The sequence below is a fragment of the Geotrypetes seraphini genome, chromosome 1 (genome assembly GCF_902459505.1).
Source record: "Geotrypetes seraphini chromosome 1, aGeoSer1.1, whole genome shotgun sequence".
Lineage (NCBI taxonomy): Eukaryota > Metazoa > Chordata > Amphibia > Gymnophiona > Dermophiidae > Geotrypetes > Geotrypetes seraphini.
The window spans coordinates 404,680,304-404,699,865 of NC_047084.1; the positions used below are offsets into that span (position 1 = coordinate 404,680,304).

General features: G+C 43.3%; 1 protein-coding gene across 1 annotated transcript in view; it reads right to left on the reverse strand.

Moving 5' to 3' along the window:
• The window catches only part of TBC1D2 (TBC1 domain family member 2), a 523,004-nt gene that overhangs the window by 199,096 nt on the left and 304,346 nt on the right, over positions 1 to 19,562 (reverse strand). Inside the window, exons 7-8 of the mRNA XM_033918140.1 lie at positions 2,611 to 2,997; positions 1,181 to 1,291 (exon numbers count right to left, since the gene is read on the reverse strand). Of these exons, the coding sequence (XP_033774031.1) occupies positions 1,181 to 1,291; positions 2,611 to 2,997 (498 nt within the window). The remainder of the gene's footprint in view (positions 1 to 1,180; positions 1,292 to 2,610; positions 2,998 to 19,562) is intronic.

Here is a 19,562-nt window from a genome sequence, read left to right on the forward strand (position 1 = left end):
TTAAATACAGGGGTCTCAATTATCCCTACGAATAACAAAAGGCCCCGGGCAGGTATTCATAAGTGACTAGCACTAGACCAAAGGTTTAAATAAATCCTGCCCAGTACATCATGATACCCTTATAATGTTAAATAGCCTTTATAAATAAACATAAAGTGCAAACGTGCATCCAGTTTGGGAACAAGGAAAATATAAAAGTGTTTTAGAAAAAAAAAACCAAAAATTCAAGGAGCAAAAAATTCAAAAACTATAAGAAAACAACAATCATACAAAATTTCATATCAAAGTTCATATCCAAGCACCATTATATCTCCAGTTTTGAATAGTCTAGAAAATAATAATAGAAAAAGATCGTAGTCTGCTTCTTCTCTACGAAGGCAGGGCTGAAACCAAGGTGAAAGCTCCGAGCACTGAAAACACCGAATAAAATAAGAAACACTCCTTCCAGCTCATGTGCAGAAGGGAAAAATTGCAGGTGGCAGTAGAGTTCTTAGTGAAGTAGGAGGATCACAGAAAAAACCCAGAGTGGATTCTTTCTGCATATAGCTCGCAGCCATGGGGAGATGACCCACTTGTCCAGAATAACACTAGAAGAGAGCTTTAGCCCCTTGTACATACTTAGGGTTACCAGACATCTGGATTTCCCTGGACATGTCCTCCTTTTGAGGACATGTCTGGGGGTCTGGACAGCTTTTCAAAACCCAGCACTTTTCCTCCACATCGCATTGAGCAGGAGGACATCTGCGCCGATGAGAGCAGGCAGTGGGGGCTGGGGCAGGACTGGGGGCGGGTCTAGAGTTCCAGATTTTCCAAATGAAAAATCTGGTAACCCTATACATACTGTCCCCTTATTTTGAAAAGGGAAGATAGTCAGGGGAGGGGGTTCCATGTATAAATAATGCATTTATATTATGAGATAACATGATAGTAAATTAAGTCCTATTTTGAAAAGAAATGCAAAAGGACAGTACTGTACATGAAATGCATCTCACACTCATACTAAGACCACGAGGATAGGGAAAATATCTAATGTACCGGAATGTAATGTTCAACTACTACTGAAAAGGCATGATTAATTTATAAAATTACATGGAATAACTACAGGTCTGTACTGAAGTGGTGATATCTTTACAATAAGAACTCACTATACAAGAATATGGTGCATAGTATAATTTCTCACCTTCATTAGAAGAACTTTTTCTTTTTCTGCAACAGTCCTCCAAATATTAGTTACTTGGTGGATCTCAGAATTTAGAAATTTGTTTTGAGTCTTGTAAGCTTCAATGTCATCCTAATAAATGAAGGATACAGAAAGTTTAACCCCTATAAACCAGAGATTCTCAACCCTGGCTGCATGTGTCTCAAGAATTCGGTTAAGAACTACTACTATAAACAAATTACAAAGAACTTCTAAACGGTTTGAGAGTAACCTTTACAAAGAACCTTGCAGGAGTTTTCTTTTAGGCATCAGGATAAACACTGTGTTCAATTATCTGTCAATCAAACCACAGTAACTGATTAAAGACAAAAGCTGAAAAGGGTCCTACTGACACATTATTTGCAGTGTGAATCAGCAAGGAACTAGCAGCATATAAATAGGGCTAGGGCTACCATATTTGTTAAGAAAGACAAATGACCCTTGTCCTTGGCCCCACCCCATCCACAGTGCTATGCCCCACCCCTGCCTCCCACTAGTCTCATACCCTATTCTGCTCCTCCCCCCCCCCCCCAGTGTAGCCTCTCTCTTTTTTCAGTCCCTCACCTGGACCACTTCGGAATAGAGTTTGGCTCCTTGTTGCCATATACCTCCTCAGGCACTGCAATTTCAAACTTCGGGCAGCCAGCATTAGTGCCCTGATCCTGCTATCATTTGCCTGCTCCAGAAGCCGCGAAGCCTGTTTAAAGTGCTGCCGGTCCGACGCTGCTCTGGAGGGAGGTATGTAGGACTCGCGGTCAGCAGGGTTTGGATGGGAGGGAAGGATGGAAGGTCAGCGGGGGTTCGGCTGCATGACGGGGCAGCGGCAGGGGGTGCTCAAGGGTTCTGCTGCACAAGGGATGGGAGGGAGGGAAGGATAGAAGCTGGGCAAGGGTTCTGCTGCATGAGGGATGGGAGGGAGGGAGGGAAGATGGAAGCTGGGCAAGGGTTCTGCTGCACAAGGAGATGGGAGGGAGGGATAGAAAGATGCTGCAGAGGGAAGGCACACGAGGATGGGTGAGAGGGGAGGAAAGATGCTGCACATGTGGGGGAGAGAAAGGAAAGAGGAAGAATTGGGGTGAAGGAGAGGAAGAGATCATATACATGAAAAAAATAAGCCCTACCTCGAAAATAAGACCTAGTGCGTTTTTTGGGCCCAAAATTAATATAAGACACTGTCTTATTTTCGGGGAAAACACGTTATTTAGACCAAACACTACCTTCCACAAAGCCCTTTAAATCCCTACGGGCTTCAGAACAGTTACCATAGCGGCCCATGCAACCGGGCTTTGTAAAACAGGGTGCTAATGAACAATGTTTCTCATGGTGACCTTAAAACAGTAAGAAATAGCAGCAGTAACCTCTAGTAATTTATAACTGCCCATCTTCCTGTCTTTGAGATCAGGGCCCCATACCTGGAGGTGTTCTATCTTTTCAAGCTGCTGGCGAATGGTCTCAGTAGGGAGAGCCTCAGGATCTCTCTCAGGGATGAGGTTGATGCTACAGGTATGCTCCATCAGCTTGACAATGTACTGCTGCTTGGCACTGTTCTTCTGCATCAGGAGCTGAACATGTTCTGTCAGCTCAGTAATGCGCTCTTCTTTCTGTGCAAGGCTCGCACTCAGCTCCCGTCGATCCCTTTCCAGGGCCTCCACTTGTTTCCCCTGCTCCTCAACCTGTCTGACTTTGTGCCGCACCAGCTCAAGGCGGTCTTTCTCTTCTGGTGCATCCAGATAGGTGCTACAGGCTCTCTTTTCCTGCTGTGCTGCTTCCAGAGCCTTATGCAAAAGTCTGACAAGCTCCTAGTAGAAAAAGAAAAGCAGAGATTGTATTATGCATTCAAATAGCTGCATTTAATAAAAATTCTCATTTTTATTTTCCATAATCTAGCATGGTATTAGCTGAAATTTTAGTTTTACACAACTCTCCCCTATATAAACATTCCACCCCAATCAGGATTTTATAAAATTGTCATACCCCCACTCTTTTCCAAGCTGAAAAACCCTAACCTGTTTAGTATTTCTTCTTTAAAGGAAGTGTTCTCACCCCTTTATCATTTTTGTCACCCTTCTCTGCTATGCTACATCCTTTTTCAGATGGAGAAATCAGAATCGTACACAGATATAAGCAGAAGCACCATGATATTCTCAATTTTGTGGGTTTTAAAATATTCTTTATTGAAATAGTTTCACAATACAAACTTAGTCATCCAATATACAAATCATAAATATATTCAAATCTCACCACATCATAAAATAAAAAATTAACCACCCGCAGTTCCCTCCCCACCATCCACCTACCCTTAGAGGTCATGAGGTGGCATAACTTCTTAACATTCAAGTCTATTTCTGAGATGATAGATTCCTACCACATTTTATATTTGGACCATACTTTTTGAAACATAGATAATTGATTTCTTTGTATGGCAGTTAGCTTATAGACAAATTTGACCTTATCTTGAACTATCTTAATTGATGGTAATTCTTTTTTCTTCCAATATGCAGCTAATACCCTACGAGCTACTGGGTGTCAGGTCAAAAGCGTGCCGGGACAAAGGCGCGCCCAGACAATTGAGCGCAGTGCGTGCCGCCGCGCCACTCTAAATTACTGTTTTTAGCGCTCTGATGGGGGGTGTGGGGGGTTGTAACCCCCCACATTTTACTGAAAATTTCACTTTTTCCCTGTTTTTAGGGAAAAAGTTCAGTTTACAGTAAAATGTGGAGGGTTACAACCCCCCAAACCTCCCATAACGCCGGCGCGATGTCTATTAAGTAAACTGGGGGGGTTCCCCAACAAAAACCCCCGTCGGAGCCCCTAAAAACTGTAATTTAGAGCGGCGCGGCGGCGTGCGCTGCACTCAATTGTCAGCGCGCGCTTTTGTCTTTTGCGCCGTTGTCTATGAACCGAGCTACTGTCATTACCAATCCAATCCATTTCCTTTGATGTGTTGGTATTACTGATATAACCATAAGTTCCTTAGTCTTATATATCTGAAGCTCTAACACCCCAAAAACAAAATTCGTTACCAGATCCCAAAACATATGTGCCTTAAGGCAATTCTACCAAATATGGATAAATGAACCTTGAAATCCACACAATCTCTAACATTGGTCTGTGCCCTTATCAAATATAGCTTTTAAACGTACAGGAGTATAGTACCATTGATTGCTAGAGATAGATACACATAATAAAGAGCTCATTTGTTTATTCCAAATATTTTGTTTGTAAGTTTTCCCAAGAATCTCCTCCTAAGTTATTTTATATTTAGTAGGAAGTGGAACAGTTTGAATAATAGCACTATAGAGGCATGTAATAGCTCCTCTTCTTGCTCCATTCAAAAATGCCTTTTCTAGTAAAGTAGGTGGTTGTTTTAATTCTTGTAATACTCTCTTATGATAAAAATATTTTATTTGTCTATATTGAAATAAATCTTGATCCATATTTTGATTTCAAATCAGTAAATGAGATTAAATTTCCATCTTTTATTAGTTGGCCTAAAGTTCTCAAGCCATGTCTTTCCCAATAGTAAAAAGCCTTATCTATTTTCCCAGGAGGAAAGAAGGGGGCACATCTTATAGCTACCTCATGAAAGACATTTCGAGATTCCAACAACTTAGTTCAAATTTTAATCCATAATACCAATATATGCTGTATAATTGGATTATCATTAAGGGCTAACTTTCACAAAGATTCAATAAGCAACCATGGAATTACCCATAGAAGAAATTCCTCTAGCAAATTTTGCTCTAAATTTACCCACCCCTTATCTACCTTATACGTCCAACTAATCAAATATCGCAATTGGGCTGCTTGATAATATGATCAAAAATGAGGAACTGCCATTCCACCTAATTTTTTGGGTTGGTATAGCATGTTACATTGTACCCTTGGATGTCTATTATTCCAAATATAAGCAAAAAAGGTTTTTTTCCAATCCCTTAAAAAAGGAAGATGGTATTTGTCCTGGGATTGCAGTTCATTCATAATCTTTTTAAATAACAAATCAGCCATAGTTCTAGTTATATTTATTCCTAGATAACATAGATGATGGTCTGCCCATTTTTTTCTTTTATATATGATTTTTCCATCTCATTCAAGAAGAGGTCTAGAATCTCAGATTTATTTGCATTAATTTTGAATCCTGAAATCAGGGCAAAAAGATCTAATATCTGTGTTACTGTCAATAAATAATCTACTGGGTTAGCCAAGGTGAAAAGAACATAGTCAGCAAACAGCAGTTTTTTTTTGTTCCACCCATCCACAATTAATACCTTGAATATCAAGTTCCATAGCCATAGAGAAAAGTTCCATAGCCATAGAGAAAAGTGTCGGAGATAAATTACAGCCTTGACGGGTCCCCCTTTTCAACTGAAAACTTTCTGATGATCCATTAATCCTTAAACAAGCAAGGGGAGTCCAAGTCATAAAAGTTCCCATAAAGCCCATTTTTTCTAACAACTTAAAAAGATAGGGCCAATAGATCCTATCAAAGGCCTTCTCCGCATCTATTCCTAAAATCAAGGCTGACTCTCCTGAATGTTCAACTTTCCATAATAAATGGCATACCTTTCGGATATTATAAAAGGTTCGTCTACCTCTTATAAAACCTGCTTGATCATCTTTCACCAATTGTGGAACATATTGTTGCAATCTATTTGTCAAGATTTTTGTAAAGATCTTGTAATCTACTCCTAAGAGAGATATAGGTCGATATGAACCACAGTTGGTTGGATCTATATCTGTTTTCAAAATTAAGGTAAATACCAGCTAATCTCCATGAATGTGACAATAAAGAACCCTTTTCTATACCGTTAAAAAAGGCTACCAACAGTTTAACCAAATAGCTTTTGAAAACTTTATAAAACCTGGATGAATACCCATCTAAACCAGGTGTTTTTCCAGTTTTCATATCCTTGATAGCCCAAAAACCTCTTCTTCATCAAAAGGCATAGACAATTGTTCAAAATCACTCTTTAACAAAGAAGGAATATCCAAATGATCAAAAAAATTTGAAAGGTTAAGCATTGCCTCTGCCGGGTCAGACCAGAGGTCCATCGTGCCCAGCAGTCCGCTCCCGCAGCGGCCCACCAGGTCCGTGACCTGTAAGTGGTCCTTAACCTAAATTCTTTATTCCCTATTCATTTAGTACCTGTATAGTTACCCTCTATCTGTACCCTTCAATCCCCTTCTCCTTCAAGAAGTCAGCAGATTCTTCATATTCAGGAGTATATAATTTCTTATAATAATGCAAAAAAGCATCTTGAATTTGGGATGAAATTGTAGATTGTTTACCATTTTGATCAGTTATTTTAGTGATATAATTTCTTAAAGCTTTCTTACGTAGTTTATGAGCTAACAGTCTCCCTGTTTTATTAGCTGATTCAAAATATTTTTGTTCTAATGATTATAATTTTATGCTAATATTAGCCAAACCCATCTCCTGTAGCTCTAATCTTAACTCTTTAAGCCTAACTAACATTTTTTGATCTATAAATTTCCTTTTCCTATTTTCCCCTTTTTTATAATAAAGTTCCAATTGATAAATCTGAGATAGAAGATCCCTCCTTTTTTGTGTTTTTAACTTGTATTTATATGACTCTAATGAAATAATTTTCCCTCTTAATACTGCTTTCAATGTTTCCCATATGGTTATCATATGGTCATCCATATTAATTGCTAGATAGTCTTGCAATTAATATGGTCATCCATATTAATTGCTAGATAGTCTTGCAATTCTTTCCCTATTTGTTCTATATTTTGTGGCTCTAACAATAGAGAATCATCCAATTTCCAATATTTAACTTACATTCCCTTTGCAAAATCCAAACATTAATATCTACAGGGACATGATGCGACCATGTTCGTGCAGCAATATTTGATCTACCCACCTGAGGGATAAGTTCCTTATTCACCAACTAGTAATCTATTCTAGAAAAGGTATCATAAGGTTCTGAATAAAATGTATAATCTTGGTCAAATGAGTGTTGAAAACGCCAAATATCAATTAAATCCTACTTTTCCAAAAACTTTTTCAGATGTTTCCAATCCTTTTTGCCATACAAAGCCAATCAAGAGGAATTATCTCTCTCTGGTTGAAGAGTCAAATTAAAATCTCCTCCTATTATCAAATTACCCTCCTCTCTGTCTCTAATAACATCTACTACAACAGTGGATAATTAATTTACCAAAATAATGGCAACACCATTTGATTTAGATTTAATTTTATTAGAGGCAAAGAAGATTAGAGAATAATTTTTATGAGCAAAAAGTTTTTCATAACTTGGGAGTAACTTGTCTCTTGGACAAACTCTATTGACACATACATACATTCAGCCTCTTTTAAAAAAAAAAAAAGTTGACGTTTCCTTGGTGAATTCAATCTACGAACATTTAATGAAACACAATTTTGATATTTAAAAGTCATATTCAATCAAGTAGGTAACAGCTCTCAAATCAATAAATCTCATCTCATTCATATCACTCAGTTTCTTCACTCTCTCCCCCACATACCAATCACCTCCTGACCTCTCCCCATTCCCCACCCCAATCCCACTCAAACCTACCCTACATTTACACAAAATAACTCCCAAATCTCCCGTAACCCTCATACATTCACTCCCCCCTTCTTCCTCCCACTTTCCCGATACCCTCCTGTCTTGGGCTAAGTACCCAGTCCAAGACCTAACTTCAGTTAACATAACCAGAGATCACTGAATAGCCCCATATCAAACTCAAGTTACCCTTCATCCACCCCTCAAAATCTCAGACCAATCTTATTAATTGTCCAATATCTATAATAATAAAACGCTAAGTGCGCATGTGCACTCTTGCCGCATGTTCCCTGAGATCTGATCTGTCGGGATGTGGCTGGCAAGAGTGCGCATGTGCGCTTATTACGTGACACGCGGAGTGGCGGCTGCCGGGAGGAGGGCTGTCGGCGGAGGGCAGACGCCAAAAAGGGCTAAGAAGCCAGCGGGAGTGGCGAAAGCGCGCAAGGCATCGGGCCCCCCCCCCACTCACGCCGCTCTACCTCATAATCTGGCAATTTGTGGAAAACACCTGGTAATGCCTCGATACGAACAAAGTTTATTTTTTAGTTCAAAGCTGCCGCGGCGGCTCCTCTCTCGATCCCCGCCTGCATTGGAAGCCTTCTCTGACGCAGGTGCAGCTTGAGAGAGGAGCTGCACCGGCGGCTTTGAACTAAAAAATAAGCTTTGTCCTTCAGCAAAAAACTTCCGTGAGAGGTGCAAGCGCAGAGCGCGCTTCACCCCGACATACGACCTTGCCGGCTGTAGACTGTGCCTTTGCTGCTGCGCTTTCCCGTACGCCTCCAAGCCTTGGCTCCTCCCCCCTGTCCCCTCCCCTCTCCTTCATGGCTGCGGAACAGAATGGAGTGTGGGGCTTGGTGGAAGTGTTTGTGTCTGGGTTGCAGGATGGTAAAGCTGCGGAGCTGGCAACAGGTACACGTGCATGTGTTTCTTCCCTCTCCCGGCCAAGATCCTGTAGATTAATGGTGGGCCTGATTATAGGAGGAAGGGATGGACAGGGGAAGAGGTGCTGATGGATGGGGGGGACAGAAAAAGGAAGGGAGGCGTACTGCTGGACAAGGGGAGCAGGGATGGACAGGGGAAGAGGTGCTGATGGACAGGGGGGGCAGAAAAAGGAAGGGAGGCGTACTGCTGGACAGGGGGAGTAGGGATGGACAGAGGAAGAGGTGCTGATGGACAGGGGGGCAGTAAAAGGAAGGGAGGCCTACTGCTGGACAGGGGGAGCAGGAAAGAGGTGATGATGGACAGGGGGAAGGTAAAACAAAGAGAGAAGGGCTGCTGCTGGATAAGGGGAGCAGTGAAGGGGTGGTGGTGGACACAGGGGAGGTAAAAAGAAGGGAGAATGGACAGGGGGAGCAGGCAAGGGGTGGTGGTGGACAGCCAAGGAAAAAAAAGACAGAAAGAAAGAAATGCAGAAAGCGGCTAAGGAGAGAGAGAGAAAAAAAAAGAAATAAAGACAGATACACACACATATATTATAGCACCCGTTAATGTAACAGGCTATAAGACTAGTATATAAATAATCACTCCTAACATTATTATTCCATTTGTCTCTGTAACCATTACTTCTGGTTAACTCGATACCATCTTTGATTAGATGTACCCTGTATTACCAGGTTTGATTGTCCATGTTGTTGCTTATCTCTTTCTTCCAGCCAGAGATTGGCCTGGGTATCTTCTGAGCTTCTCCTGCCAATGTGACTTTGTGCAGCTTGTTTTCTATCATGAAGGATATACCAAATGAACGTTTCAAGTTTATTTAAAATTTGATTAATCATCTAATCATGTATTCAAGGTGATGCACATTTCTAAATGCCATTTGTACTTTATATTTTTCTGTTGCAAGCATTTTGTAGCTTCTCTATATTCTTTCCGACGTCTTAAAGTAATTGCAGATAAGTCAGCATATAATTCAACCTTTGCTCCTTCTAACATAAGAAATCCAATTTTCCAGGCAGCTTGTAGCACCCTTTCCTTCTGGGGAAAGCAGAGAAAACACGCTATTATGTCTCACGGTCTCCCAGCCTGGCGGGGGCCCAGAGTTTGATGGACTTGTTCAAATTCTATCACTGATAAGTCTCTGGATCCACCGCTTACAAAAATTTATGACATATAGATTGCATTAAGACCGCCATATCTTTAGCTTCTTCACTCTCCAGGACCCCACAGGCTCATATGTTATTACGTCTTGCTCTATTCTCTCCATCTTCGATCTTAAGAAGTAAGTCCTCAGTTACTGAATACAATTGATTACAATGTTTCTGAATTTCATCTAATTCCTATTTATGTGGAATAACTCTTTCTTCAAATTCTTTAAGGCTCTGTCCCATATCGTCCATCTTTTTATGTAACCCATCAATATTCACTTTTATATCTGACGTAAAGACTGTTAAAGCTAATTTAATTTCACCCATCCATTGTTGAAGATCATCTTTACTTGCCAGTAACGCTTCTGCAGGGGGTGGTTCCAGCGATTCAATCAACTCCTTACTGAGTGCGTTCTGGTCAGTGTCTCCCTGGCTCGTCATCATCTTAACAGCTGTAGAGCCGGTATCCTCACTTGCTCAAAATGCAAAAACCTTATGGTCTGGGCTGGATTTTTTACTCGTCATAGTTCCGTTTACTCCTAGACAGGAATCTCACCCCAGATCCACTCCAGAATTCACACAGGGTAGCTGCGGGAGCTAAATTCAAAGATTATTTTATCCATTCAAACAGCACGTATTATCTATTCAAATAGCTGCATTCAACAAATTTCCATTTTTATTTTCCATAATCTAGCATGGTATTAGCTGAAATTTTAGTTTTAGTTTAGTTTTACCCAACTCTCCCCTATATAAACATTCCACCCCAATCAGGATTTTATAAAACTGTCATACCTCTACTGCCATCTCTTTTCCAAGCTGAAAAGCCCTAACTTGTTTAGCATTTCTTCTTTATCATTTTTGTTACCCTTTTCTGCTATGCTACAGCTGACATGAAAACTGTCAATTATGTACATTGGATAGCTTTTCCTCCAGCTCATACTCCTTATATGTACACTACAAACTACAAAAAATAGGCTGATTGTATTAACACAGATAAGAAATAGAGAATGACACAGTGAAAAAATTTAACCCCCATCCCCATCTAGTCCCCGCAAGCTCGGTCCCCATCTCTGCCCAGTACCCACCCGAACAAGTCTCAAATAGTTTTATACTGAACTTATTTTAGTAAAGTATAAAAAGAAACAATATTCTATACAATTGTCTTTATATAAAACAAAGTTCTAGCTGCCGAATTAGAGCGGGCAGTGCTTTGTTTATAAATGTTATCAAGGAGGTCATGTGACGCTATGAGTGGATAAGGACATGTTCCTGATCAGCTCCGGGGCCCTACTCTTCTTTCTGGAGTGTTAGCTTACTGATTTGGCATCCTGGCCGGCTCTTACAGTGGCGGATGAGCCCGGGACCCAAAGAAAGATATTTAACGCGTTCTCAGGAAGCAGTGCGCATGAAACTAGCACGTAAGGAACGGGAACGCCCGAAACCCGGTGAGGCCAAGATGGCGACTGTGTCCGGCACTGCTGTGTCGGAGTTTACAGACACGGTGCTCAACGACATCAAAACTGCGGTAGCGCAGGTCTTGGGCCCCCAAATGGAAACACTGGCTGCTCAAATGACCCGCCTGGAACAACTGCTCACCGACACTGCAGCCCGCACTACAGAGCTGGAACAGTGGGTGTCTACGGCGGAAGACATGATCAATTCGCACGAATTAGACCTCGCAGCACTGCAGGAGATGGTACGACTCTAGGCGGACAAACTTGATGATCTGGAGAACCGTGCCCGTCGCAGCAATCTTCGTTTTTTGGGGGTCCCTGAAATTATTCCTGATGCGCAATTCTTGCTGATTTGGAAGGATGGCTAGAACTGGAGTTTCCGGATACTGTGGCCTCGGATTCTCTGTGCCTGGAGAGGGCCCATCGCCTTGGAGTGTGGCCTATTCGTGAGTCCCGCCCGCGAGTGGTCATTGCCAAATTTTTGAATTATCGGCACAAATTGGATATCTTACTCCAGTACAGGGCTAAACGAGACTCACTGAAATTAAAGGGCTCTGTTATTCGCATTAATCAGGACTACTCGGCAGCCTTGACTGAACGGAGAAAGGCCTTTTACCCACTTTGTGTGAAGCTGGTGGATCTTAAACATCACTTTCTATTTGTCTACCCAGCTCTGCTGAAGATCCAGCATGATGGCACTTGTCACTCTTTTACTGTGGCTACAGAGGCTGAAGATTTCATTAATGTTACTCTTGGCTCCTCTGCAGAGCCTCCATGACTCTGTCTGGGGTTTTCTATTTTGTGAATCCAGGCCAGGGTGACTCTTTTTGGTTTGCCTAGTATTTGTACTATTCTGTACTAATGCTCCTTCTTGTTTTTGGTTCTATAACTGTTCTATGAAGAGTAGGGTCTCGTTTGGTGTCTTTCACGGACCTACTACATATTCCTAGGGATATGTTTATTGGGTTTGTTCAGGGATAGGGAGGGATATGGGGGTTTGGGAGGGAACAGTCCATAGGGTTGTTATATAAGGTACTATTTTGTACTGTTTTTTGTTTGGGTTTTTGTTTTCTGCAATTGATATCTTCTGACTTGTTATTTGCTGGGTGTCTCTTGGTAAACACTTGAGTGAGGCTGGGCACTCGGGTGTGGGATATGTATACTATGTTCTATATATATTGTCTGTTTGGAGCCCATGGGTGATAGCACACTTCGTATTGTTTCCTGGAACGTTTCTGGTATAACGTCCCCGATTAAATGAACAAAGATCTTATGACAATTGAAGCACCATCATGCTGATTTGGCTTGTCTCCAAGAGACTAAATTAACAGTAGAGGAACATCGAAAACTGCAGCGGGGCTGGGTAGGCTCTGTATATTTTGCTTCCTTCCAGAGGAAAAAGGCTGGGGTTTGCTTGCTGGTCCGTAAGGGTTTGAAGTGTGCTGTTACCTTACTCCATCAAGATCCACAGGGTAGATGTTTACTGCTCCATATTTCCTTACAGGGTATTGACTTTCGGTTATTGGTCACTTATGGCCATAATACTTATTCTCAGACTTACTTTACTTCTTTGGTTTCTTTGGGTCTGTTGGACACATCTTTACCCCTTCTAGTGGCTGGGGACCTTAATCAGGTGTTGGATGCCTCGCTTGATCGATCTAGCCCTACTGCTTTACCTAAAGGCATTGTCTCTAAAGGAGTGCCTTTTCTGTGTAAATCCTTGGGCTTGGTAGATCCTTGGTTGCTCCATCCCTTTGAAAGGGACTACACTCATCAGTCTCGTGCCCATGGGACTTTTTCCCGCCTAGACTATCTTTTGGTTTCAGAATCATTATTTTCCCAGGTTGCAGAGGCCACTATTGGACCCATGGAGGTGTCGGATCATTGCCTCATTTGTGTGGACATTTCTTGGGGAATTTCTCCTCGGGGAACATATCGCTGGCGTTTCCCATCGTATTTGCAAGATGATCCTGATTTTCTCGCATATTTGCGTAAAAGTTGTGATGATTATCTCCTGACTAATGGCCACCACCAATCAGACTCAGCCCTATTCTGGGAGACGGCCAAGGTTGTTCTTCGGGGGCATATTATTTCTTACATGGCGTCCCATCGCAAACATATTTCGAATGGTATTATTCGCTTGGAAAAACATTACTCTCAATTGAAAGCCAGATATCTACAACATTCTACCCCTGCTTTACGGGAGGAACTTCAGTTGGCCCAGGTTGCCCTTAATGCCGTACTACATGATCGTACTAAACGCTCGCTTTTATATCGGAAGTATAGGTATTATCTTTATGGGAACAAGACGGGCAGAATGTTGGCCACTTTAACTAAGAATTGGCAGGACAATAGATATATTTCACGAATTCGGACGGGCCAAGATTCTTACTGTACGAAGCCGGATGACATAGCGGATGCTTTTTATCGCCATTTTTCGGAGTTCTATGTTAGCCCAGGCCCTTATTGTGGTCCCGATGTCCTGGATTACATAGAAGATGCGGGCATGCCGAAATTCACGGACCTGCAAAGACAAGCTTTGAATCGCCCTATACAGGGCACAGAAATCCAAAAGGCGATCAAGAACTTGTGCTCTTGTACGGCTCCGGGCCCTGATGGATTTTCAGTTGAATTTTTTTAAATGTTGGCACTGCAGGTGTGTGAACCACTTCTGGGTTATTTTGTTACAGCTTCGGAGGCTGGGTCGTTTCCACCTTACGCAAATGCCGCTACTATTACATTGCTCCACAAGCCTAGGTAAACCTAGAGATGAAGTTGAATCTTATCGTCCCATTTCTCTTATTAATGTAGATCTAAAAAATTTGGCTCGCGTGTTAGCGAATCACCTGATGCCTCTCCCGAGCAGGTTGGTTTTGTACAGGGCAGACACTCAGTTGTGAACGTCTGGAGAGTGTTGTTGGCTATGTCTAAAGCCCAATCGACATTGACCCCAGGTATTCTTGCGAGCTTGGATGCCGCTATGGCGTTTGATCAGGTTCCATGGCCTTATCTTTTTCGAGTTCTGGAATATGTGGGTATTGGAGGCTGGTTCGGTTCTGCTCTACGGGCATTATACTCAGCTCCGTTGGCATCTATTCTGGTGAATGGGATCCCCACGCGCTCTTTTGCGGTTGGTAGAGAGACACGTCAGGGCTGCCCTTTATCCCCTCTACTCTTTCTATTATACCTGGAGCCACTTCTCCGAACGATATTGAGGGATGACGATTTGGTTGGGCTGCCAGAGGGCTCTTCACAATTGCAGGTGTTAGCCTTTGCAGACGACTTATTGTTGGCCCTGGCGCGGCCACAACAATCCTTAACCCGTGCTTTGGAGCTTTTGGATGAGTTTCGTTTGTTTTCTAGTCTGACACTGAACCCACAGAAGTCTTTGGCGCTTCCCTTACAGCAGGAAGTTCGGGATAATTGGGAGGGCACTTTTTCGTTGGTATGGGCTTCCTCTTCTATTCGTTATCTTGGCATTCTTTTACCACGGGATTTGACTACACTTTATTCTCTTAACATTCTCCCCTTGTTAACTAAAACTGGACAAAGACTGCAGGCTTGGCGATCTTACCCTTTGACCCTCCTGGGTAAAATTGCTTTGTATAACATGCTGGTGGTCCCTCAATGGCTATACCTTCTTCAGACTTTGCCCTTGCTTCTCAAGCGCTGTCATCTCCGCTTGTTTCATAGATCTTTACTCTTGGAGTGGTAGACGCTCTAGGATTCCTTTACATACTCTTACTTTACCTATTGCTCAGGGGGGCCTGGGATTATTGCACTTGGGCAGGCTCAATATGGCTTGTCAACTTAGGCATGTGACTGATTGGTTTTGTGGAACCTCACATTTTTCAGCTACTGGGGTAGAGTGCCTAGCTTTTGTTCCATACCATTTTAGTTACTTGCTGCATGTGAAGAGCCTGCCCCTATGGGCTTTGCATTTTGGGGATTCGTTATTATTACCAGTGCGCAAAGTTTGGAAGCAACTCTGTATTCAATTGGGTGTTCGATTTGATGTGACCCCGTATTTACCTATAGCTGGCAATGGGGATTTCCTCCCTGGCATGAGCCCTGGAGCTCTCACTTTGTGGTCCAAAAAGGGCCTGTATTATTTGTCTCAAGTCTTGCAGCCGGATGGCACGCTTCAATCATTTCAGACACTGCAGGACTCTTTTACTGTAGTTGCAACGGACTGGTTCTCTTACAGACAATTGCAACATTATGTTCACTCTCTTCCTGGCTCAGCTTTATCAGAGGAGATTCAGGAAAAACTGTCCGAATCCTTTTGTTTGACTGCACAGGTGCCCATACCTTTGCGTTTTCATCACCGATTTCTTCAGGAGCTGGCTGGAGAACTGGATTATCCTACTTTGGCTACCCAATGGATCCAGGATTTACAGATACAAATTACTGCGGCTATGCTAAAGAGAAGTGTACTGCTGGGGGCCAAACTCTTGGTTTTTGCAGCGGAAAGGGAACGGTACTACAAATTTTTGGTTCGGACCTATTTTGCGCCTGTTCGGGCCTACAGGGTGCAAGTTTACTCTACGGACAGTTGCCCTAGATGTGCGGCCCCTGGCGGGATATGAGCGCCAGGCGGTTGTTGATATGGACTCTAAGCAAGGCTCCCTTTATCTCCGGTGCTGGCTACCTTTTTGTTCCACCTTAAGAACATAAGAACATAAGAATTGTCTCTGCCGGGTCAGACCAGGGGTCCATCGTGCCCGGCAGTCCGCTTCCGCGGCGTCCCCCCAGGTCCATGACCTGTAAGTATTCCCTACCTAACATAAAACGTCCATACCCTGTTCGCTTAATGTCCTGTAAGGTAAACCTCTATCTGTACCCTGTTATCTCCTTCGCTTCCAGAAAGTCATCCAGTCCCTTTTTGAACCCCAGAATTGTACTCTGTCTTATCACCTCTCCGGGAAGTGTGTTCCAGGTGTCTACCACCCGTTGAATGAAGAAGAACTTCCTTGCATTCGTTATGAATCTGTCTCCTCTCAGTTTTTATGAATGACCTCTTGTTTTTGTTGTCCCCGCTAGACTAAAGAATCTGTCCCGCCCTACCTTCTCTATGCCTTTCATGATTTTATAAGTCTCTATCATGTCCCCTCTCAGTATTCGCTTTTCCAGGATAAAGAGCCCCAGCTTGTCCAACCGTTCGGCATATGAAAGGTTCTCCATGCCCTTTATCATCCTCGTTGCTCTCCTCTGGACCCTCTCGAGTATTGCCATGTCCTTCTTGAGGTATGGCGACCAGTATTGGACACGGTATTCCAGATGTGGGCGCACCATAGCTTGATACAGTGGCAGGATAACTTCCTTCGTTCTGCTAGTGATACCTTTTTTGATAATGTCCAATATTCTGCTCGCTTTCTTTGAGGCCGCTGCACATTGCGCCGCAGGCTTCATTGTGTTATCCACCAATACCCCCAGATCTTTTTCTTGGTTGCCTTCCCCCAGTACCCTCCCTCCCATCGTATAGCTGTACATGGAGTTCCCCTTCCCTATGTGCAAGACCTTACATTTCTCCACATTGAAGCTCATCTGCCATCTTTTTGCCCACTCACTCAGTTTGTTCAGGTCGCTCTGCAGTTCTTTGCATTCCTCAACAGTTCTGACCCTGCTGGAGAGTTTTGTGTCATCCGCGAACTTGGTAACTTCGCACTTCGTCCCCGTTTCCAGATCATTAATAAATATATTGAACAGCAGGGGTCCCAGCACTGATCCTTGTGGAACACCACTCGTGACCCCTATCCAATCAGAGTAGTGCCCTTTTACTCCTACCCTCTGCTTCCTGTCCGCCAGCCAATTTTTGATCCATCTGTGCATGTCCCCTTCCACCCCGTGACTCCACAGTTTCTTCAGTAGGCGTTCATGGGGTACCTTGTCGAAGGCTTTTTGGAAATCTAGATATACGATGTCTACGGGGTCACCTTGGTCCAATTGTTTACTTATCCCCTCAAAGAAATGCAGTAGATTCGTCTGGCATGATCGTCCTTTACAGAAACCATGCTGGCTTGTTCTCATCAGATTATTTTTTTTCTAAATGCTCATTGATACCTTCCCTGATCATTGATTCGGCCATCTTCCCCGGAACTGAGGCTAAGCTCACCGGTCTGTAGTTCCCTGGGTCGCCTCTCAATCTTTTTTTGAAGATCGGTGTGACCTTAACACCTACTGTGCGCAGTAGATTACTGAATTAACTCATATGGTTTGCTTATGTTGTGATGGACCTTGGTGTGACTGTTCCCTTGGGTGGGGGGGTGGGGAGGTGAGTGGGGGGATGTTTTGTACTTTTGCTTCTAGCTTGCTTGTTCTTTGTTTGGTGTATTTTTTCAAATTAATAAAACAGATTTAAACATAAATGTTTATCAAGAAGAACAAGAACACGAGCAGCGCATGTACAAGGAGGATGCGCTGAGAGGATGGCGCGAGATATCCGACAGCAAGGAAGAAGGATCCCATGGAGGGTACTCGCAGGAAGAAGCAGCAGGATCCTACCAGACCCTGGAGGGAGAAAAAATGAGAACCACCATGGACACTGATCTGCGACCACAGCGGAGAAGGAAAGAAGGGAAAACTGCAATCCTGGTGGGAGACTCGATCTTGAGACAGGTAGACAGTCACATAGCAGGAGGGAGAGCAGATCGGCTAGTGACCTGTCTCCCAGGAGCAAGAACCAAGAACATCATCGACAGAATTGATAGGATCTTGGAGGGAGCAGAGACAGAAAAGACGGCAGTGATAGTCCATGTCGGGACAAATGATGTCGCCAGGAGAGACTACAGCAGGAAGGCATTCACCGAACAGTACATGATCTTGGGAAGGAAGCTGAAGATGAGGACACAGAGGATAGCGTTCTCTGAGATCCTACCAGTACCGAGGGCTGATGTGAAGAGGCAGACGGAACTACAATCAATCAATGCATGGCTGAGGAGATGTTGTGAAGAAGAGGGATTTCATTTCGTGAGGAACTGGACATCGTTCTGGGGTAAGAATAAGCTCTACAGGAGAGATGGACTACATCTGAGCACGGCGGGAACTAGAATGCTAGCCAACAATGTCAAGAGAGGAATAGAGCAAGCTTTAAACTGAGAGGAAGGGGAAAGCTGACAGTCAACCAGGTGTTGATGATTGGAAGACAGTATCCCGAAAGGATACTGAGTGGGAAAAGTGCAGGGAAGACACCAACAACGTCCAACAAGCAACAAAATACCGGCGGAGCCAGACAAATCAGGAAAGAGATAGGAGGAATCTACTACATGGGGAAGTCAATAAGAGGCAAGAAGAAGAAAATGAACGTAAAGAAGAAAAATACCACGCCCCCCAGGAGGAAGACAAGGGAGACAATAAGCAAAAGTCTGCAGAACGAGAAGGGGACGGAAATAATAATGAATCGCAAGGGAAACCAACAAGAAAGCAAAACTATCGAGACTTAAACTGTATGTACGCTAATGCAAGAACCCCACTACTGAAAAAACCTGAGCTTGACCCCTCTACACCATCCAGCTACCGTCCAATAGCTAACATTCCCCTTCTTACCAAGATGCTAGAGTCCATCATATCCACTCAACTATCTTCCTACCTTGAGAAATTCACCATTCTTCAGCCCTACCAATACAGCTTCTGTCCCAATTTCAGCACCGAATCCCTTCTGACCTCCTTAATCTCAAAAGTTCAATATCTCCATTCTCGCAACAAGTTCGCCGTCCTTCTTCAATTCGACCTCTCTGCAGCTTTTGATGTCATCCATCATGATATTCTAATTTACCAACTCACCGAGATAGGCATAAGCTCCACAGTCCTTGACTGGTTCTCGAAGTTCTTATGCTCCCGCTCCTACATAGTCAACATGAAGAGCACTTCTTCCTCCCCCTGGAACCCGATCTGTGGAGTCCCGCAAGGCTCACCTCTCTCTCCTATCCTCTTCAACATTTATATGTCCTCCCTTAAACTCCTCCATCTCTCCCCCCTTGAAACACTTTACACTTACGCAGATGACATCTTTGTCCTCCTCGAGACCGACCGGAACCTCACCAACCTCTCGGCGAACATATCCTCATGTATATCGAACCTTCAATCCGGGGCCCACACTGTGCAGATGAAACTGAACAAATCTAAAACAAAACTTCTCTGGCTCGGCCCAAAATTGGACCAACTGCCCACCTCCATCCCACTGTCCTCTGGCCCCACTCTGCATCTTGAATATTCTAGTAAAGTTCTGGGAGTCATCATTGACTCTACACTTTCCTTCAACGACCACCTCAACTCCCTA